Source organism: Ambystoma mexicanum, chromosome 8 (genome assembly GCF_040938575.1).
Source record: "Ambystoma mexicanum isolate Mex_15411 chromosome 8, UKY_AmexF1_1, whole genome shotgun sequence".
NCBI classification, from domain to species: domain Eukaryota; kingdom Metazoa; phylum Chordata; class Amphibia; order Caudata; family Ambystomatidae; genus Ambystoma; species Ambystoma mexicanum.
This window is the reverse complement of record NC_090929.1, coordinates 650,503,772-650,526,806: the sequence shown is the minus strand read 5'-3', so window position 1 is coordinate 650,526,806 and position 23,035 is coordinate 650,503,772. Positions and strand designations below refer to the sequence as shown.

The window sequence follows — 23,035 nt, the reverse complement described above, 5'->3', positions numbered from 1 at the left end:
TCAGTCCAAGAGACTCTTCTTTTAAACAGTTTTCCCCCATTCATTCCAGCCTAGCTGCCACTCACCCAGCAGGGTGGCTGTTCTCGCCAGACAGTCAGCCAGCCAATCACGCCAGAGTGCATTGTGGTCTCCTAGGAGACTAAGCAAAGGGAGGTTCGGGCACCTCCCTCACTTCCTGCCCACCCCAGACACTCGGGCGCCAGAGGCGGTCTTCAGTACTGAAGCCGCCCAAGGCTTAGGGACCAAACCTGGTTTGGCGCGCAGAGACAATCTCTAGGACCTTTCCAAAACGAAATGGTGAAAAAAGACCGGGACCTGTTTAAACAAAGGGGGCTCAGATGTCATCTTGAAAAACATGGCTCCCGTGATTTTTAGCTACTGGTATTCGCGGTCAGGAAAAAATCATGGTAGTTTGTTGTAAAACCACTGCCACCAGCCATTTTGAGAGTTAAGGGTAGCATTTGACTGCTACATGAGTTTCTAGACACAGGGGATACTAGGTAACCCCTTTATAGTAAGATAGGGTATGCTGGGTCTAGGAATTTGAAAAGACTAGTAAAGTCAATTTCACTTTACTTACTCTGGGAAATGGAAGTTTATCCCAGAGAAGATATTTTAAACCTTGGGAAAGCCTGAAAAGGGTTCCCCTGTGCCAATGCACTGATGGTGCTGTGTGACACACATGAAACGATGAAGCCTATGGAGTTGGTTAGACTCCATAAACAAACACAGAAAACAAACAGAATAAAAAAGTTCAAAGTCCCAAAGTTTAGCAAAAGAGCTGGAGAGCTCTAAGGTGGGAGGAATTGGCACATTTTTGAGAATTCTCCCTAACACCGTTGTTCTCCGCTGGGAAGCTGCAACACCTTCTCGGGACAACAGAAAATACCTTCCCTAGATGGTGGGGTGGGAGCTTGAAGCCCCAAAGGGCCTTCTACAACATAATGGATAAGTCACAGCAGAGAGACTTACTGTAGTCCTTTTGATTGAGGAAAACTGGGGAATAAGGGGGCAAGGGGATGGACAGGACAGTAAGTAGGAGGGGACCTTCACACTGGGGAAGGGAGTCACTCCTCTTGGATTTGCAGGGCCCACCCTTTGAGAGAGAATTGCACCCCCACCCCCTCCCACACACCCTCCCTTCTTCCTGCCAATAAGGCACCCTCGGAGTTGACATCAGAAGTAATGAAGTAAATATGAGATTAGAAGACCTGCTCATCCCTGTAGTCCTGCAGGGCAGTAGTCCTTTAGTCATATTTGTCCTGTGGTTAAATCCCTGTTCACTAACTGTAACTGTCTCTGCCTTTTTAGGTGTAATAACCTTGCTGTCGGATTATGACGTGTGTAAGGAGGGCGATGTGCTGTCCCCTGAACAGGCTCGCATCCTGGTGAGTGCAATAGGGGCCGTGGGGCAGAATGTAATACCTTGTGGAGTTTATATGCCGTGAAATGAGACTAAACACTGGATTGTATGCATTCAAACATACAAATTTCACAGTCTTGCTTGATTTAGATTGATCCAGCTTTTTTATTAATCACCTGTCTTAGTATCAGTAGTCTGCTTTTTTGTCATAAGCTATTACATTCCATGTGATTTGCTTAAGACACTTCGTCAGGGCTGGAGAGTCTAGTGTAAAATAAAGAAAGTTAAAAGCATATTATGTCGTTCTGTATAGAGAAAGTTCTAATTAAGGTTTCCAATTTTTGATTGACAGTCACTTATAGAATATGAGGCCGTAAAAGTTTTTTTCATCTACATTCTTAAATGAAATTCAATTTAACTGCAAATCTATTCCATGCTTAGTGAAAATAAAATATAGCTGTACTGTACCCAACACCTGTGTGATATTGCCAATATGTATCTCACTACTAGTTTAGAATCAAAAGTGGTTTCCAGTGAATGCCTTTTATTCCAGATATAGTTGTGTGATCTAGAAATTCTTTGTTTTTCACCACTTTGTATCAGATTGTGGAAATTGCCGCTTTGACGTAAAAAGTTCATTGTCTCCCTAAAAACATTTCAATGTCTGAAATGGGAGACAAGAAAAGATATTAAGACGGTCCTAGCTGTTTCTGAACATTATATATTCATTCTATACTTTTGAAAAAAAATATTTTTGGAAAACGTTCCAATTAAAAATAAATATGCATTGTAGTTAGGAAATGATGTGGAATTACATGCTGTGTCGTTCTCTTCGGGTTTGCTGGCAATACTGCATGGAAAATTTTGGTGATTACACCCTGACCTGTGTTCTATGGTAAAATCAAACCCCTGTAGGCTGATTTACCATCTTAACAATTTAAGATTCTCCCCCTTCATCTGCATTAACCATCTCGAGGGTTGGTGGTCTGTTTCAATTATAAAAGTAGATCGATACAAGTATGGTCTAAACGTCTTCAATGACCGCACAATGGCAAAATACTCACGTTCTATGGTTGCCCACCTTGTTTCAGGGTCTTTCAGTTTCCTACTGATAAAGCAGATTGGGTGTCCCCTGCCTTTCTCATTCAGTTGACTCAGAACTGCACCTAAACCTGTATAGGAAGCTTAGGTGAAAGAACAATAAAGGATTGGTTGTAGTCAGGAGCTCTTAAGACTGGAGCTTGACAAAGGGCTTTCTTAAGTCCTTCAAATGCCTTGGTGCATTCCTCATTCCACCTGACCTTCTTGGGGAATTTGGGTGAGGTCACATTTTAAGGGAGAAGCTATGGTCTTATAGTTCTCTATGCAGTTCCTATAGTAACCTGTGAGACCCAGAAAGGCTCTCACCTGAGTTTGAGTAGTAGGGGTGGCCCAGTTTTGTACATCTTGTACCTTGCTAGGCAATGGCCTATTTCACCTCCTCCTACCTCATGTCCAAGGTTGACCACTTTATTCTGACCAATTTGACATTTGCTTTCCTTTTTGATCAGGTTTGCCTGCTCAAGAGCTGCAACACACATCCTAGGTGATCAATATGTTCCTTCCAAGTAGGGCTGGACACTGCAATGTCATCCAAGTATGCTATGCAGGAGTCCTCCATCCCATTCAGAACATGATTGACCATCTTTTGGAATGTGGCAGGTGCATTCTTTAGTCCAAAGGGCAACACCTTAAACTGGTAGAGGCATCCTGGGGTTGAAAATGCAGTTTTCTCCTTGGCATGGTCTATCAGTTATTTGCCAATAGCCCGATGTTGGGTCAAATGCACTGAGGTACTTGGCTGAACCAAGTTTGTCGACCAGCTCATCTGTCCTAGCAAAAGGATGGGCATCAGTCGTGGTGACTGCATTAAGAGCTCTATAGTCCACACAGGATCTCAACTCTTTGGATCCTGCCTTTGGTACTAGCACAACTGGACTAGCCTGTGGACTGGTAGAGGGTTCTATTACCCCAGGATCAAGCATCTTCTTGACCTCTTCCTTTATGTGGGGTCTTACATGGTCTGGCATCCTGTAACCTCTGCTTTTAACAGGTAAAGCCACCAGTGAGAATCTCATGCTGGCCCCAAGGGGTCAAGCCTGGTGTCAGTGAAAACAGGGAGGCAAACTGATTTAACATAGATTTGCACTCTGTCGCAGTGTCAGATCAGAAGAGAGATTAACTCCTTAACTCCTATCTTCCCATCTAGAGCTTGTCCCCTGAGGAGATCAGGTAGAGGTTCACTCTCTTCCTCCTCTTGAGCAGATGCTAAGAGCAAAGCTCCCAGTTCTGGCCTAGAGACATATGCCTTTAGGCGGTTGGTGTGAAAGACCCTGGGGGCCTCCTTAGGATTGCCAAAGTCCACCAAATAATTGACCTCTCCAAGTTTTCCCACAACCTTGAATGGTCCAATCCACTTGTCCTGCAAGGCCCTCTGCCTTGTAGGCACCATAACAAGAACTAGCTGGTCTTGAGTAAACTCAACCATGTTTGCCTTCTAGTCATGCCAATGCGTCACCAGAGCCCGACCTGCTTTCAAGTTATCGGAAGCTTCTGTCCTCATGTGTCATTCTCCTTCAGAGAACTAACTCGTAGTCGGTGACTCTCACTGGCTTGTGGGAAGGAACACTCTCCAACCCCTCCTTGATTAGGGTCAATGGACCTCTAACCGGATGACCATATAGAAGCTCAAAGGGGCTGACGCCAACCCCTTCTTAACGGACTTCTCTATAAGCAAAGAAAAGGCATGTCTGTAGAAGGTTCCACTTTCTTCTAAGGCAGTGGTCTTCAAACTTTTTTGGCCAGGGCCCCGCTGAGCAAAATTTGGGCAGGTCGGGACCCCCCAGAAATGCCAAATGGACAGTATATATTGCGCGCCGTCACCTGCTCCCATCAAAGTCGCTGGGCTCCCTCATCCCACTCCTACCCAGTCGCTGGTCTCTCCCCACCCCATCACACACCCAGGGCTCTCCCCACTCTGCTCCCATCACTATCCCATGGTTCCCGCCCATTGTGCTCCCACCATAGTCCCTCGGTTCCCCCATCCCGTTCCCAACACAGTCTGAGGGCCAGTGGCGGCTGGTGAATCTTTTTTAAGTGGAGGGACATTAAGGGTAGGTTCGGGGGGGGTTTCCCCCCTGTGAATTTATTTTTAAATAATAGGTTAAAATGTTGCATTGTAGAGCATACTTTTAACAAAAAATGGGTAAATAGCCAAACAGTTTGCAATTGTTGCTGGGAGTCCAGGGGGCAGGCATTGATATTTTATTTCTATCGCGCTCGTACACAAGTGTTTCAGAGCGTGACAAGGCAAGGGAGGGGAACAGAGGAGAATAAAACAGCGATCTTACTAGGCCCAGTGACATTGAGAACGCGCAAGTGTGAGGGGAAAAGTGGATGGAAGGGGGGAGAAGTGGAAAGTGCGAAGCAGAGGAGAAACAGATAAATAACAATAAATAAATAATAAAGGCAACAAACAGTGGTAGTGCAGCCAGCAATTTGCAAGTGCTACGTTTAAGGCAGCAGACAGGGTAGGTCTGGTAAGTGCAGGAAGAAAGATGGTTCTCCTCAAGTTTTAGAGTGGCAGGGCGCTGTTCCAGAGGGAGGCCCCAGCCGAAGACGGAGATCTACCCCCAGCTCGTTTCTTTGATAAACGACTGACCCTGAGGGAGTTGGAGGTAGAGGAGTGAAGAGCTCGAGAGGTGAGGTATTTGCGGAGGAATAGCTGAAGGTATTTTGGACCCAGGCCCCAGAAAGCCTTGTGGACAAGGCAGAGGGTTTTGAATGATAGATGTCCGGTAAAAAGATACCATCCCTGTCCCCTGGGCCCCACTGGTCCTAACGCAATGAACATGATTATGTGTATATGCAAGGCGCTGCACATTCATACAGCAATCACTCTATCATTCACATGAGCATCCATCACCATACACTCACTCATAACGCATCCATACACATTTTTAAATAAAAACAATGAACATAAACGTACCTTCTGCATTGGCCTGTGTGTGGGTGCTGAAACGGCCTGCTCCAGCTGCTGTGTCCGTATGTGCGAGGAGGCGCAGGAGCTCCCCCTCGGACATACAGACATGCAGTGCCCCAGCCAGCATTTCCAATGAGCTATGCAATGCTGGCGAAGCAAAACGCCCCAGCACTTGCATGGCTCAGTGAGCATGTGCGGCTGGGGAACTAAACTGAACTGTCAAAGGGAAACAGTGTTTCCCTTTGACAGTTCAGCCAGCCCAGGAGCACTCCATTAGCTGGATAAAGCAGCTGAGGGAGTGCTCACTGTTTCACTGGGCTGGCTCCTTAGCTCCTCCATAATGGGTGAGGGGCCACTGGGTGGGCGCCTCTTGCCATTATGGATGAGCCGCCAGGCTCGGACAGGCCTATAGGGCAATGCCTGTACCAAAAATGTAAAATGCTAGTTTGGGCCAATCAAAATGGGCCACCATTTTGGCCAATGTGGACCATTTTGATGAGTTACTTAACTATGCAGTTAGTAATGTTGACCATTGTTGCTGAATATATCACAATTTACTTACATTTTAACACAAAGCACCCCTTTGGGTACTATTGAAACAGTGGGCTTCATAACTACTCTGGCGGTAGCTGTGCCGGTAAAACCGGCACGGCTGCCACTGGAGTTGCATCCGGGTCTGGCACCCGCGAATGGGCAATTACTAGGTCATGCCGAGTTAGGCGGACATGATAATTGCCCTTTCGAAGGTGCCGGTAGATCCCCCATCCCCATCCCCATTTGAGCCCCATATGGCTCAAATGGGAATGGGGAGCTCGGATGCACCGGCACCGTTAATAACGGTGCTGGTGCATCCGACGAGCTGAGGTCAGACCTGGCGGGGGCTGTCAAGCACCCACGAGCACAACTCTTACTATGGCGGAACGGTAGCAACGGTGCCGGTAGCTTACCAGCACCGTTGTTACTGGTCCGCCATAGTAGTAATGAGGCCCAGTCTGTGACTAAAGGAATGAATATCCATTTACAACTGTGGGCCACTTTTTCATTGTTGCCTGAGACAGTTTCATGCTTCAGCCCGCCCATGTGGGCCACCCCTGCCCATTTCTTCCAATCTAAAAAAAAAAAAAAGAAAAAAAAAAAACTTTTTTCATGCTGAGCTCTCAGGGCCCCCCTGGGATGCACCCGCGGACCCCTAGGGGGTCGCGACCCACAGTTTGAATACCACTGTTCTAAGGGGTTCTTATAAAGCACCTATCATGCTCTTCATAGTTCTGTTAAACCTTTCTACCAACCGATTGGTTTGGAGATGGTAGGCTGTTGAGAACTTGTAGGTTACTCCTGTTTTTCCACATGGCTTGCATGTAGTGGGACATAAAATTGGTCCCCCTGTCAGAGATCACCTCCTTAGGAAAGCCTACTCTGGTACAAATACCAAGTGGGGCCTTAGCCACGTGACAGTCCTCATAGGTATGGCTTCAGGATACCTGGTAGCATGGTCTACCACAACCAATATAAATCGGTTGCCTGAAGATGTGAGAGGGTCCAAGGGACCAACAATGTCGATTCCCACCCTCTCAAAAGGGACTCACGCCACTGGGAGAGGCACTAAAGGTTCCACATTCTTGGCTCCACTCTTGCCAGATGTCTGGCAAGTGTGACGGCTCCTACAGAATTTATTTACATCAGACCCCATCTTGGGCCAGTAGAAATGCACTCTTTGTACTTCTTAAAGCTTAAGTGACCAGCTAAAGGAATCTCATGGGCTAACTGTAGGAACTGAGGTCTTACTTATTGAGGCACTAAAAGTCTTCTGTAGTTCCCCGGAGTAATAGGTTCACTGTAGAGGAGGCCATCCACCCAGTTTAACCTGTGCTTCCCTGGCTCCTGCCCTTCCAGCTGGGAAGCTGCCTGTTGGGGAAGACCTTCAAGAGTAGGACACTCTTTGACCTCTGCTGAGGTCTGCCCTACAGGGGCCACCTTCTGCAAGTGAAGTCTGCAGCTCAGGATGGTCTTTAGGATGCAGATCCCCAACAGGAGGAAGGTCTTCTTCCAGCTCTGTATCATCAGTATCTGATTCACCATCCTCTGGTGGTTGCTCACACTCAGCCGGTGTAGGAGTCACAGGTGTGACTTGGGACTGTCCTCTTGGGGATGTCCTGGTTTGGTGCACAAGAGTGCTACTCTTCTTGTTTCCTGAGACTTTAGGTTTCCCCTTTGTCTCTTTCTTCCTGGAAGTAGAAGTTTGTCCTTCCTGTAGACTGGGTGTTATAGGTTCTTTAACAACCCACTGAGAGTCATCCAAGGTGAGCTCTCTTGCTTTCTTAGTTTGGTCCTGCTTCCTTTTACTGGGAGGCCTGGAGGTGCTTGATACAACTCCAAGAGTCTTTAAGTCATTCCCCAACAGGACTCGCCCAGGCACCTCACTGTGAACACTGACCGGTATTCTTACTCATATTGTTACACTGGATGAGGGCTGGTAGTATTGGAACCATCTGGTGAGGGCCTCCAGCCAGCTTAGTGGGGCCTTTGGGTGCCTTAGTAAAATCCTCAGGTTTGAAAAAGATTTCATCCACCACTGTGATGCTGGCCCCAGTGTCTCTAATGGCAGGGTGGTCTCCTGACCATTTACAAGTACTGTCCTTGTATTCATTTGTGTTATCTGGTATAGAGTTATACACATCTAAATTCTGTTGTTCCCACAGACCCGGGGACACTATAGAAACACTGGCTGAGATTCCAATGGGGTCTTCAGCCAATGGATGAAAGTTTCCTCTTGCCATATGTACTTCATCAGGGATGAAGGCTAAGGAGGCAGTGTGGACCCCTGAAGGTTTACCCTTGCATCTGGGATCCCCTTTCACATGGGGTCAGTGGACCCACAAGCATAACATTTACCAAATGTTTTCTGGAATGGGGGTTTCTGCTGACATACCCTCTGGTTTGGCACCAAAGCGATCACTAGACTGACCTGCTTTCCTGGGGGGGGGGGGTTTACGTTCTTATGTTTGTGACCCTCTTTTGGATGGGAGGTTTTAGAATTCTTTGTCATCTTTCTTGTGCTGTTTCCCCTCATACTTTTTATGAGTGGCCCCCAGAATCCTTGTGAGTAGCCCTCCTGGCCACCCACAAGTCAGCAGCTTTGCCAGCTTCTTGGGATCAATCTCTTTTGAGTCAGCCAAGTGCTGTCTCTGCTCAAGAGAGCAGGCATCAAAAATAGATTCAAACACAAATAGACTTCTCATACCTTCAAAAGTAGTTACTCTGTAACCCTTAACCCAACCATCGAAGTTCTTCAAACCTTCACACACCCAGGTAGCCTATGGGGTACCATTGTTCTTTTTGAGGGTCCTAAACCTCTTAAGGTACTGGGAAGTAGTTTTCCCAAATCTAGTTATTAAAGCTAACTTAACACGTTCATACTCCTTTCTTTCAAGTCCCCCCCCCACCTCCATCACAGCATCAGTTGCAACCTGAGGGAGCCTAGACAGAAGCCAAGGAATCGGCGGATTCCCTGTGTAACCCTGAATCCTATAGTTATACTCAAAAGCACCCAAACAATACAAAATATCAAGTTTTGCATCATACATACTCGCTGCTTCTTTAGGCATGCAATGTCTCTTTGGACTGGAAGACCTAGAAGACTCTGGGATAAAAACATTTTCAACAGACAATTTCTTCATCTCAAGAGCATGCTGCATTTCCAATTCCCTTAGCTTGATCTCTTGATGTTTGGCTTCAGCTTGGATTTGTAATCTTTTGAACTCTCATTCTCTCAAGAGATACAAACTCTGGACTCAGTACTGGACCTGGTAGGGTCCCAGTGGCTAAAGGTTGAGGTGGAAGAGCTGGTTGAGGACAAGGTGGGCTCTCCTCATGAGATTCCTCTTCTAAGACATTAGAGTTAGACTCTGAATTATCATCCTCCATATTATTATCCACATGTCCTAGGTAAGTAGGTACTACCCAGACTTTGATGATTCAACAATCTTGCAATAAGTTCATTTTTCTTTCCTTCAACAGGGAGACTCCTGGCCTTACACACTTCTTTCAGTTCTACTGTCAAAATGACCAGGGCTTCTTGACTGAAGTTATCCATATTTGGCATGTTTTTACAATTGCTATTCTAGTGGAGCTAAGCCTTGTGAAGGTTTAGTGTGAACAAAAGCAAAGCAAATCTTAGTGTAACAACTCTACAATATATCTCACCGCCTGCCACCAGTGTTAGGCAAGATTGTATGCAGTACCCTTAAGGTGCACTAGAACAACCCTGACCCCCTTGCAATAGTAACCCAACCTTTGGTATAAGTCTGTACTACACAGGTTGGTAGTGTCGACGAGTAGCCAGGCTTATCTCGAAGGGGTCAATGGGAGCTGTAGGGGAGTTACACAGAGGTTCACAGTGACAAGTATTCAAGCAAACACTTACACACCGGGTTTCTTGAAAAAACAATTATGCATTTATTTACCAGTCAGTTAATAAAAGGCTGCTTCAGAAGGGAGCACTGTAACACACCACACAAATATACTTCAAAATGATACTCTCTTGTTCAGAATCAGTAATTACCCATTTTGGGATGACATACAGCAGAGACCTACACCCACAGGTGACTTCAATTGCTAGGGTGCTGTTGAAATTAATGTATTACTGTTGGCATTCAGAATTAGTTAAGAGCAAGTAAAAAGGGAAAGATTATTAGAGCAAACAAAATGCCACAAATATTTCTTAAGCAGGCAAATACTTTCAGATCCCCCAATAAGTCATTCAGTTAAAGCGGACTAAGCGAAAGTCAATCGGCAAGAGTCTATATGGGCTGAAGGTAAGTAGAAAAGCCTTTGCACAATGTTTCAGAAGTCTCTGATGAATCAATGTAGGGCCACAAGCCGTTAAATTTGTGAGTAGTAGAAGATGCAAGCAACTCTACAGCAAGAGGAAAGTTCTCTTAAACTTTGTACAGTACCTTTAAAATGAAGAAAAGGTGCAGCACATGACTCCTGTTCCTGTGCAGATCTCATTGTTCCTGGGCCTCAGTCGTGGGGACAAGAGGGAGGACATAGGGGGTGAGGGGGACAGAGGGGGTGGTGGGGGACTCCTGCACTGGGTGGGTCAAAACGTGCAACAGGCAAACTTCACTTGAAGTGGCTGTTCAGTGTTTCAGCTCCTGTCGTCTACAATAACACTGCAGTTCTTGGCTGTCGAGATGGACTTTCCTTGCTTCTTGAGTGCTGCACTCTGTTAAGGGGGCCCTGGCTCCATCAGTCCTGCTTCCTGGGAGTCCGGAGGATCTTCCTGGAGCTCTTGGTCAACTTAATAGCAAGGCACACAAACTGGTGTTCCTCTCCCTGGCTCTACGGTTTCCAGCAGCAACTGTGAAATTCAACCAGCTCCGAGAAGGATGTCGAGGTGGCTTACTTTGGAATTGATTGGTCCCACCAACTCAAGGGGAGAAGATGTCCTAGCAGGGGCTTCTCTGTCGATGCAAACTTAGCATTTCGGCACTGCAGCAGGGCTTCACCAGGCAAACCAACGGTCCAGGAGTTGCAGCAAGCGTCCTCTTCACGTTCTTATTCGGTTCCTTCGTCCAGTGGTCGACACTGCCTTCCAAATCAAAACGCACGCCTTTTATGCAGTTCTCTCCCTTTTATTCCAGCCTAGCTGTCAGTCACCCAGCAGGGTGGCTGTCCTTGCCAGACAGTCAGCCAGCCAATCATCAGAGTGCATTTGGGTCTCCTATGAGACTAAGCACAGGGAGTTTCGGGCACCTCCATCACTTCCTGCTTATCCCAGACACACTGGAGCCAGAGGCGGGCTTCACTCGTGAATCCTGCCAAAGACAAAACGAACAAAGGGACCAAACCTGGTTTGGTTTGCACAGAGTAAATCTCAAGAAGGACCTTTCCACAAAGAAATGGTGAAAAAAAGACTGGGCCATTTTGACAAAAATGGCACCATTGGGTGCTTCACGGCAGCTGCGAACGCAGCCCTGCGGTAAATGCACACCACGGTAGTAAAAACGAAGCCACTTCCACCAGCCATTCAGTGAGGAAAGGGTAACATAGAAAATGTTACATGAGAAGCTAGACAAAGGGGATACTAAGTAACCCCTCCAGCACCCTATGGTAAGTTAGCGTGTGCTGTGTCTAGAAAGTTACAAATGTAAGGAAAGTCAATTTTACTTAATTGCTCTGGAAAACAGTCGTTTATTCCAGAGAAGGTATTTAAACCCTGGGGAAATCTAAGACTTCCCTGTGTCACTGCACTAAAGGTGCTGCGTGCCACAATGTACAAGATGATGCCTATGGAGTTTCAGGCTCCACAACCAAAAGAAACAGAGTTCAGAAATCGCATTAAAATACACGAGAGAGTGGGGGGGAAAGGGTCTCGCTCTATCCATGTTTAAAGAAATCAAGCCCTCAAAATCCAGCAATGTTGCTGGGGGTGTCTAAGGTAGGGAGAATTCTCAGAAATGTGCAAATTCCCTCTAACAGCCTACCACAGGGGCACAACACTAAATGCAATAGCAGCACCTAGATTTGGGGCACGTGGATGAAGTGAGAAGGGGCTTAACACAGGGGCAGAGCAGTAAATGCAGAAAGTAAATGCAATAACACTAAATGCAATAGTAGCACCTAGATCTGGCACATCTGGATAGAGGGGGTCAGAGGGGGGGGGGTCTAACACGGGGGCACAACAGTAAATGCAATAACCGCACCTAGAATTGGAACACTTGGTTAGAGGGAGAAGGAGCCTACCACTGGGGTAGAGCAGTACATTAAATGACAGTGAATACAATAACACTAAATGCAATGGCAGCACTGTTATGACTTTATGCTTGTTTTACAATCCGTATAACATTTGAATTTAGGTCCGTTCATGGAACCCTTACCTGCTGGAAGGTAAGTATTAAGTGGAGTGATGGGGAGTCTTCCTGACTCTACCCCTGGCCCTGAGATGGGGAGACGGGGACATGGGTAAGGCCGGGGAGACCCTGTTGGGGAAGAAAAAAACCCGTGAAGGACGAGAGGAGTTGGTCCAGGGATGGAAGGCTTGAAGATTTTCAGTACAAGCTTGTAGTATCTGATGTATCTGTCTGCACTGGGTGCCCACTGTGCAGACAGTAGATTGTAGTGATGTCATCCAGAACCTGATGGGACATCAAGGTTCCAATTGTTACAGTTGAGGGGTTCAGGATGGGAGAGTTTACAGAGAGGATATGTTATGCCTAGCTCCTGTTCTCCTTTAACAAAGTTTACCCTGAAACTTACAATAAAACTTATTCTTTTTATATATACAAGCCTCCAGCGTCCTACCTGCTTCCTGATGTTTCTCCAGAATGTGGAATACTACAAAGCTCGATGGTTTGCTTTATTGGCTTGCAGCGCAGTGCATGAAGAATGAGGTCTTCAATTACTGATCGGTTCCCATCATAGCACCCGCATTGGGATAGAGAGAAAAAAGGAAAAAAGCTGTATGGCCAAACTGAGGTAGTTGGATTCAGCTCAATGGATCTGAACTAATAAACGGAGTGTAATATCTGATAGGCTTACCGTAGAAAGATTCTCGGCACGTTTAACTTTGAAGAATGGTGCACGTGTTGCGCTGACTGGAACAAGATGCATCTGTTGTGTAGGCTGGGAAAAGATGCACGTGTTGCATGTTTGATGCAGGAGTTGCGATGTTAAAAGGATGATGAACGGTACTCTTGAATTGAAGGAAACAAATTGCTGTGTTGTACTCGTCTGCTTACATTGCAAAATGGTAAGCGAGAGGCACGGGTAAAGCTGTGTTTAGTTAACGGTGCTAGTAAACGGGTTTCAGGCTAAATATATTGCGGAGGCAATGTAAAGGATGTACAGGATATTCACTCCTGTGAGTGAAGGGAATATCTAGTTCCGTCGGAACGAGCAATGGAACAGAATTACAATTGCTGCAGTATATGGGTCGCGAAGCGACAATTCACTTTAAAGCTAAACATGAAACGAGGCAGGGAAAGAAAGGCACAAGAAAGGCACAAGGAAGGTGGGGAAGGGAGAGGCTGGAAGGAAGAAAGCCCTTACTAGGTAGGATTTCAGGCAGCGTAGCGTGTAGTCAGCTTTGCGTAAATCATTCCTCACGTTGCTTCAGAGTGCTTATAAAGAGAGGGAAGGGTGGAGTAACGGCGCCATGTTTAGAACAACTAGACCATGGAAGGTGGATTGAATGAATAGACCTTTTAAAGGCCATGTTGGAGGAAGGATGAACTGCATTATTTATGCAATTTCCATTTATTCCACAATGCATGACACCTGGATAGAGGGAGAAAGGGTTTAACACGGGGCACAACAGTAAATGCAATATCACTAAATGCAATAGCAGCATCTGGATTTGGGACACCTGGATAGAGGAAGCAGGGTCTAACACGGGGGCACAACAGTGAATGCAGTAACGGTAATAACAGTAACACAAAAGTGGGTTAAGAAATGAAGGGTTAGGGGAAGGAAAACGTTAAACAGGTTCTCGGAGGGTGTGAGCACTTGCATCTTCCAATGAAATCTAAACGGCCTTTCCCAGCAATAATAGTTAAAAACTAAGTTCTCACCTATTAGGGACAGTAAATATCAAAGTCAAATGGACTAGAAGGGTCTGCAGGTAGCCAGGACGGCCAAAGTAAATTGGAGCACAGTCTATGGAGCTGCAGCACTTCTTAGATAGCAAAGTCTTGCACAAAGTTAGAGAGTTTGAAGAAAAATCACTGTAGGGTCACACGCTGTTAGACTTGTGAAGGGTAGAGCTGAAATCCACTCTAGCAAAGTAGCTACTGCAAGTCTCAACTGAGAAGATCAAAGCAACTGACACTGAGGTAAGTACCCCAAGTTGGAACAGTACCTCTGGTTAGAAAGAGTGGGCAGCAGGCATCTGTCTGGTTGCAGAGATGCAGATCCTGGGTTCCTGGGCCTTAGTCGTGGGGACAAGAGGGAGGACTCCTATGGCAGCAATTTGGAGGTTGGTGGCAGCTATGGGCTCTTTTCAGATCAGCTGCACTTTGCGGTTTCAGTGCTCGGTAAACGGCTCCGCTGCAGATCTAGGCCATCTTCCCAGTGGTCGACTGTCTTCAGTCCCAAAACCCCCCCCCCACCCACCCCCCCCCTCACCTTTTTAAGCGGGTTTTTCCCATTCATGCACCGCCTAGCTGTCACTCAAACAGCAGGGTGGCTGTCCTAAAAGGACAGTCAGCCAATCAGGACTGGGTGCATTCAGGCATTCCTAAAGACAAAGGACAAGAGTTTCGAGAACCTCCCTGCCCTTCCAGACACACTGGAGCCAGAGGCGGATTTCCGTACTGCAGCCTGCCAAAGGCAAAACGCACAAAGGGCTAAACCTGGTTTGGCCGCAGAGTAAAACCCATGATGGACCTCGCAAACAAGAAATGGGGGGGGGGGGGGGGAGAGACCAGGACCATTTTGACAATGGTCACCCATGGGTGCTATACTGCAGCTGAGGATTCAGCCTGCGGTAGAAAAGCACAATGGTAGGAAAATTAAACCACTGCCACCAGCCGTTTTAAAGTAGTGAGGGTAACATGACTCATTTCACATGAGTAGTTAGGATAAGGGGCTACTAAGTAACCCCCCCCTCCCCCCCAAACCCCCCCCCCCTCCCTCCCAAAGACACTCCACATAAGTTGGTGTGTGCTGGAACTACAAAGAGAAAAGGTAAATCAAGTCATTGTCTCTTTACTGTTCTCCGGAACAGTAGTTCACACAAGAAAAGATATTTAAACCATATGAAAAATCTAAATGATTTTCTCTGGGACGCTGCACTGAAGGTGGTGTGTGTAACCATACAAAAAGGAGATGCCTATTGAGTTTGCCATACTCCAAAAACAAAGGAAACCTATTATCCAAATCAGGTCAAAACACATGAGAGAGTGAGAAAAAGGGTGCACTCACTAAAGGGTTAAAATTTAAATTAAAAAGTCCAGCAAAAGAGCTGGGGGTCTCTAAGCTGGGAGGGATTTAGCACTAAAATTAAAATTCTCCCAAACACTAACAAGCCGCAAATCGGCTGAATGGGGATAAAGTTATCCGAAATGCAGGGGAAAAAGGAATGGACCGCTCTGTCGAGCGAGGCGCTACACCCTCGCGGGTGTTTCTCTAAAGGCACTGGGCCCAATGAGAAACCTTTCTCTATAGTTGAAAAACCAAGCGTGCATGGTAGAGGGGAGGGGGGAACAGAAAAAAAAATACTAAAAACATGAATGTGACTATCAAATCCAATGGATCAAGAGCTTTTCTCCGCAAATTGATGACCCCCAGCCTCGCAAGAAGTCCCAAATGCCTACACAGAAGTTGAATGGGGATACGTCAACCTTGAACCAGAAACTGATGGCCCTCCCTCCAATGGCCCAAGATGCTCAGCAACAAGAGGGAAGATGGAGAGCTACTCCAGTTAATGGACCTATCAACTTACTCATGTTCAGGAAGATGTGGTTTTGGATCCTCTAAATCAAACACATTCTTGAGTTGATGTTGATAGCCACTCACCCTACTCGTTTGGACGAGTGACCTAAGTTGACGGAGACTCTGATCCCTATAGTTGGTGAAGATCGGGAAGACATGATGCCTTGCTTTCAAACAATGGAGGAGAAGAGACGTGTCCTGGCATTAAAAGCCTCCCCTGTAACCAAAAATGTCAGTGGCATGGAGAAGGCATCCTGCACTGCCTCCAGAAGAGAACAAGCTAATGAAGGGCTTACTTCTAAGAATTTATCAAAACCAATCTATGAAGCTTCAGTGCCAATCGAAAGGATAATTCCATCCAAGGACGGGCTAATCTTAAACCGAAAGAATATACTAAAGCTGTTGCACTTTGCTCCCAAATTGCGCAATAGTAACAGAGGACAATAAGATTGTACAATTTGTGAATGAATCTCGCTTGGATTGGGTGACTACACCCATCTAGGTTGATTAAACATACTCTCATGGAACATCGTTGGATCTTTTGCCTCCGGGGTTTGAAATTACAGACAATCCTGCTCTTCCACAAAAATAACTATGTAGAGGTCATATCTCTCGTCAATATAAAGGCGCCTACACTCACAAGAGCCCAGGAAGACCAAGTACTCCCGGGCACGGACAAGGTCCCGCTCCCGAACCCCAGTGAAAATTTAGAAGCCTCTAGCAGCAAGGAATTCCAACTGCCATTTATTAAAAATTACATTTGAGCAAATTAATGGTAGCCTGAGAAAGGTCACGAAAGACTGCGAAAGTATGGCCCCAATAGACTTAAATCAGGACTGGTCCTGGATGGCTGGATCACTAGCGCATGCTTACATCAATTAACAGCCAAAAGAAGTATATAATCATCCCTTCAGCATTGGTTCTTGGAATACAAGAGGATGTATGCATCTCTTCAATGAGGAAGCCTTGACACTTTAGCAATGTAAAATGCTCTGCCTCCAAGAGACATGGCTTTTTACTGAATCGATTTGTGATGGATATGAGGTTTACTGTAATTATGCCATAAAAGGAAAATTGGGAAGACCTTCAGCAGGTTTATTAACTCTTTTATAAAACTGGCCCAAGGTCTCAAGGTAATTTTAAATCGGAAAACATGAATCCATGCATATAAAGGGACGGCCCTTAAATGGGATATGGCAGGGCGGTCCTCCCCCCCCCCCCCCCCCAAACCCCACCCCCCCATCACTATAGTTGTGTTTAATGTATACTGGAACCCTGCTGGGATGGGATGGGGGATGATCAATTTGTTAATGTTATGCTGCTAATTGACTAAATATATATTGAAGGAAATCACCCTAGAATTATGATATGTGGGGATCTTAACATTGTTCAGATAAAGAGGGTGCGTTATTGCTGTGTGAGGCTCTGCCAAAAAAAGCAAAACTCTGGGTCACAGAATTAAATGAGCGAAAAATAAATATGATGAACGGCCAGGTGTATGGGGTTCTTCCAGCTAGACCAACCTGGGTTAGAGGGGCCCTGAAAGCTGGATTGGACTACTTTTTTGTGTGAGGAAATGTTTCTACATCATGCATCTCTCTGACTAGAACACCAGTGGAAAATGGTAACCACTACCTTTTAACTTTAACTTGGTTGGGGATGGTCTCCTCGAAAGAGTTCAGTGATAGAACAGGTCGAGGTAAATCGAGGAGGGACCCGCTTAAGAATTCCCCCTAGGGCAGTTGCCAAAATTGTGGACTCTAGACAAGGTCCGACAAGTGAAGTCTGGTCTGGAATACTGTGGGTTGTTAATGAAATTCCTGAATCGTGTGACTGGGGTGCCTAGACAAGCGGGGGAAAAAATGCATTGTTACGATGATACAGAACTGAGAAATATGAAGCGAATTTATCGAGCAGATCTAAGGAAACTTAACCGCCTACTGTCGGGTGATATACTCCATCAGAAAAAAGGGGATGACAATAAAAAAATGGGCTTCTCTCAACTAGGGTGCTGATACAGCAAACCAATGCTTAAGAACTACTAAAAATAATTGCCAAAAGAAACACGAGGGATCGTTGGACACTTATTAATAACACCTACCAACCTGCGACCATGACCTCGATGGTGAGGGAGTATAAGTGGGTATCCCCCTTTCTCCACGTTGTTTACAGAAGTAGAGAAAGTACCCAAGGAAAAGGTACTGCATGTGGTTGGAAAATGGTCTATTGATTGTGAACGGGATATTATACTGCCAATTAAAAAACTGACTGTATCATGGGCAGCTGGTTCGGATTGTTTTACTAACAATATCCTGAAACAAAATCCAGAAGAGGGGGCAGAGTCTTGCTATTTCCTTTTCAATCGTATTCTTTTGGCTAGAGAAATTCCGGCCTCATCGAAATCGGCCTTGATCCTCTCAATATTCAAGAAAGGCGATCAAAGTGATCCCAGCAACTACCTACCGATCGCCCGCCTGGATTCAATGGGTAAAATCTTTGCATCAATCCTATTGCGGCATTGGGTTAAAATAGCTGGCCATATTGATGATGGGTAACCTCCAATCTCTTCTTGTTAAATATACTCAAGTTAAGGGCCATTAAGACCAAAACCAAAATGTTTCTTGCATTCATAGACCTTGAAAAGGCCTTTGACAGTTTCCAGAGAGCGCCTTTGGGGACTTATTAAAATCATGGGATTGCCCTAGGGACCTCCTGGAAGCAATCAAGGCTATGTACATGTCGACCACAATACAGGTTAGAAATTGCTACCTCGAGAGGACTTAAACAGGCATGCCCTCTGGCCCCTCCATTATTTAATATTTGTCGGGCCTGGGACTAGTCAAACAGGGGTGAAAGCATTTCTCCGCCCCCCCTCCAAACTCCCTACCAAGATATATGGCCAACAACTCCCATGGATCATGTACGCAGACAATTTGGTCTTGATGGACCAAATGCCAATTGGCCTGCAGCACCATCTAAACCAGATAGTAATCTACCTGGAGAAAAATGGCCTAAAGATAAATGTTTAAAAAAAACTAAGATAATGGTGTTATCCAACGCTCGTGGAAAATGGGGACCTAGTTAGTTATAGGTGGTGTGTGGGAGATGAGAGGTTGGAATGTGTACAAGTAATAACATAGCTTGGAGTGTCTATTAATTCAAGCATAATTGAAAAGCAGTCAATGGAGGTGATAAAACTTAAATGCAAACGACTGATGACATAAGCTCTAATCTTTCAAAGGAGATATGGGAAATATTCACTAACACCAAAAATTACCGTCCCTATCCTTACATACAGAGTGGAAGCAACCATGACACTTCCCTCCAGATTCTGGGAGGTGGTGGAACCCTTTTTACTGGAAAAGGGTACTCTGACTCCCGAATAGTGTACCGACTGTTTTATTAGATATGAACTGGGACTGCAGTCTATCCATTCGATTACTTGTTGGAAATTATTGGCGCTCTTTCAGAAATGTACAGAACCGGATAAGCGCCCGCCCTGGGAAATTTTGAAGAACAGTGGCTCAATGAATAGAGATCCCATTGTTGACCAATGAAAATAAATGGCATAGAGCAGTTGAGCAACTTGGATACAACATGGGATACCCTAGTGACAAATCTAGGGAAAAGTAAAAATCCAGATTGAGGTTAGACTGGATTGGGACCCAGGCCAAAAGACTTCCATGCAAAACCGCTATTAAACTGGAGCTGGAAAATAGACCTCTCACCCAAGTTCCAGTATACCTCTAGATTCCCAAGTCCTTAGTATTGTGACCTATTCATGAGATTAAGGTGGAATATTTTGCCAACGAAAGAGGTGCTCAATAATAGAAGACTGTGCGATGCAATGAGTCCAATGTGTAGGTACTGTAAGAGGGGGAACACCTGATGATTGTATCTCCCGAACTGACCCTCCCATTGCAAATGAAATATCTGAGTTTGGAGCCCGGTTTAAAATATTGGCGACGGAGGAATGGTGGAATATGTTTTTAATTGGGGGTGGGGGGGGGAAAATCCATCGATGTTTGCTGCGTTGAGATTTATGGAAATTGTTTTAATGATGTAAATAGTTTGAGAACTCTTTTTGTAATCCACTGCCTTGTAATTAATTGGATGGACATAATTTTCAATTTTTATGAAAGGTTTGTAATAAACAATACATAAATAATGAAAATGGACCAGTAAAACTAGGGTCCAAGGACATACTATATTTGGGCATGGATCAATCCCAGTTCAATAGGGGATGCATCAGATTGTAATGTGACATTGGTATGCCTGATCGCACTGGTTTTTCGAAATATGAACAGTTTTGCATGGCATTTCCACAGTATTTATGATTTAGTCATCTTTAACAATCCACTAAAAACAACCTATTATGGCCTACAGCAAATGACATTAACATTTGTGGGTAATTTTGCGAACTACTCGCTGAAGTTCTAACACTCTTATACAGTGGATAAATACATTGATGGAAACGGAGCTATAACATTTGTCATCCAACGTTTCGTTTCCCAGGTAATTTTGAAACTTATTTCAAAGCCAAATGTGCCATCTGTTGAAATTCCACACACTGCAGTGTCAGTGATCTGACAGTCAGCAGTGTGCAATTCCAGATTCCATTCCGAAACTAAACCAGAACAATTTTCCATCCGAATGGTTATTAAATATTTCTACAAAATGTATGTTAGAACTAATGCATACATCCTCTTTGGCGATTACTTTTTTAATTTAGTTCCATTTGAGACATTATAATGATAATAAGAAACTTGTGGAAATTATATTGAGCAGGAATTTCCACAAGTTGATGAAACCTAGTTAAAAAAAGAAAGTTTGATAGTCTAGAAAGTCTACCGTTTGAAAAAAGGTATTGAAAACTTGATGATAAACTATATACGAGTCACAAATTTGCAATATCCAGGCTCTATTGCATAGAAGAAATGGAACAAGTTTTCAAATGCATTTCTTTTAAGACTGTAGATGAAAGAATGCAGAGATGTTTTGTATTATGTCACATTGCCAGTCTGTTTGAAGTTAAAACATTCTATCTAAACAGCAATGAGAGAGCATCTTATTTGAACCAACCATGTCTAGGCATATGATACATAGACTATTGATGCACTCTTGAAATAACCTTAGAGTAACGCACACTTGCCCACAAATCCACTGACCCTACACATATGAACACCAACACAGTAAAACATTTAACAGTTCATCCACAGTTCTGGACCCCATATGGATACAACTAACCAGTGCGCACAACTACAACCCCACGCTCCCCTCATATGAGCCAACACAAACACTAGTACACCTCCAAGGAACTGAGTACTACCCATATGGTAAAAAAACGAGGGGGTGGGTGGTCCTGGGAGTCTCTCTGCCAGACATTAGTCCTGTTAAGAGAGCCTTACCCAGATTATTTAGCTCACTATCTTTCACAGAGGAGAAATATCCCAAACATATCTGTCTTTGTCCTGCCCAGGGGCAGTCCAGCACCAAAATGCTAGGCAATTCTCCTCTGAACAAGAGCACCAACAGCAACTTGTTCAGAGGAGAATTGCTTAGCATTTTGGTGCTGGACTGCCCTAGGGCATGAAAAAGACTGATATGTTTTCGATATTTCTCCTCTGTGAAAGATGGTGAGCTAAAGACTCTGGGTAAGTCTCTCGTAACCGGGACTAATGTCTGGCAGAGGGACTCCCAGGACCCCTGCCTCCGCTCCCCCTTGTGTTTTCTACCCATATGGTTACAACCAGCAGGGCCTCTCAAATCGAAGCAAATCCCACACGCAAGTCCACGCACACAGACACCTGTTCCTCCTGGTTCTGATCCTATCCTCACTAATGTACTCCACCCTCTTCTCTTATAGAGCCACGTGAACGCATGGAGACTGTCCTTGGGTGGTAGCAGTGCACAGTATAAATCAACATAACTAAAAAAGTTGTTTAGTAGAAAGATCTTCTGGATTAGTTAAAATCAAATAGGTCTGTGAAATGTCTGTTTGAATGTGTAAAACAGGAAGTTTATTCTTTTACTTCTGGACAATAGGGGTGCTTTGCAGACATCCCATACTCTGAGTGGGTTTGCAGCATTAATATACTCTGCTGGCTAAGTAGATATGTTTTATATGGTCGTTATTTCCCCCCCCATTGTTTATACAGAATGCTTATAGCATCATGGCTTTGTGGGATTCATAATGCGCAAATATTTGTGTTGGAATTGCAAACATTGTGTGTATGTTTGGGGTTAATGATAGTGATGCAGAAGAGGGTTTGGTGCTAGAGGCAGCAGGCATTATTAACTGCACAGGAGAAGTGAGTGCAAGCAGAACTGTTTTATTCGATTACGCCCTAGTGCATTTTTAAAGCATGTTTCTCTCTCTGTAGAAGCTCTTGGGTTATGAGATGGCAGAGTTCAGTGTCCGAATTAAGTCCATGTGGAGCTCGGAGAATGGGGAGTTCCAGCAACTGGAAGAAGAGTCTGTTGAAAAGGCAGCGACTGATGAGGACATTGCTGATGACGACTGACCACTTCAAATTCCTTTGGGTCCTGGTGCTGCTCACGCCTCTTGTGGCTGTTGTCCTATAGGAGTTTGAATTTTCCAAAAAACTGTTGAGCTACAGTATAAAGACTGTTTTACAGACTGACACCTTTTTAGTGAATGTGTGCTGCTGCTGCTTTTCAATTGGACACAACGTTTGCATCTGTTGAGGACGACAGTGGGTGCTTGGAGGATAAGCAGTTTCATCTTGTCCCTCGGCAACCAGTACCTTTCTGCAGCAGTACGTTATCTGCATGTGTTGCTGGTTCTGCAAGCCAAGGTGTCTGGCTAGGGGAGAGGGAATGTTTAAAAACTGAAAGGAAGAAGAGCAATTGTACAGTTAACTTCTTGACGTTCTGCCATGTGTGTGCAATACATTGTGTACAAATTTCTGTTTGTTTCCTTTAATAGCAGTACATTGTGTGCGTTTTCAGCAGTCAAGAGATGCAAGTGCCCTCGCGCAACACTGATTTTATTTTAGCTGTGGGGAACTGCTTGTGAGCGTTAGCCCTGGGTGAAAATACACTGTTATGCTCTTCCTGAACCCTTTGCTGAAGTAGGTTGGGGATTGAACAGAGCCAGCTTTTAAGCACAAGAATTATTGTTGAATACATACAACTGTACTGGGTAATGCACCATGGGATTTGGAAATGATTAATGGGGTGGGTTGATATCTGGG

General features: G+C 45.0%; 1 protein-coding gene across 1 annotated transcript in view; it reads left to right on the top strand.

The window, feature by feature from the left end:
- Positions 1-22,748, top strand: part of MRTO4 (MRT4 homolog, ribosome maturation factor) — a 72,786-nt gene extending 50,038 nt beyond the window's left edge. The window contains exons 7-8 of the mRNA XM_069610396.1: positions 1,312-1,388; positions 22,202-22,748. Coding sequence (XP_069466497.1) covers positions 1,312-1,388; positions 22,202-22,342 — 218 coding nt within the window. The 3' untranslated portion in view covers positions 22,343-22,748. The remainder of the gene's footprint in view (positions 1-1,311; positions 1,389-22,201) is intronic.
- The last annotated feature ends 287 nt before the right edge of the window (positions 22,749-23,035 follow it).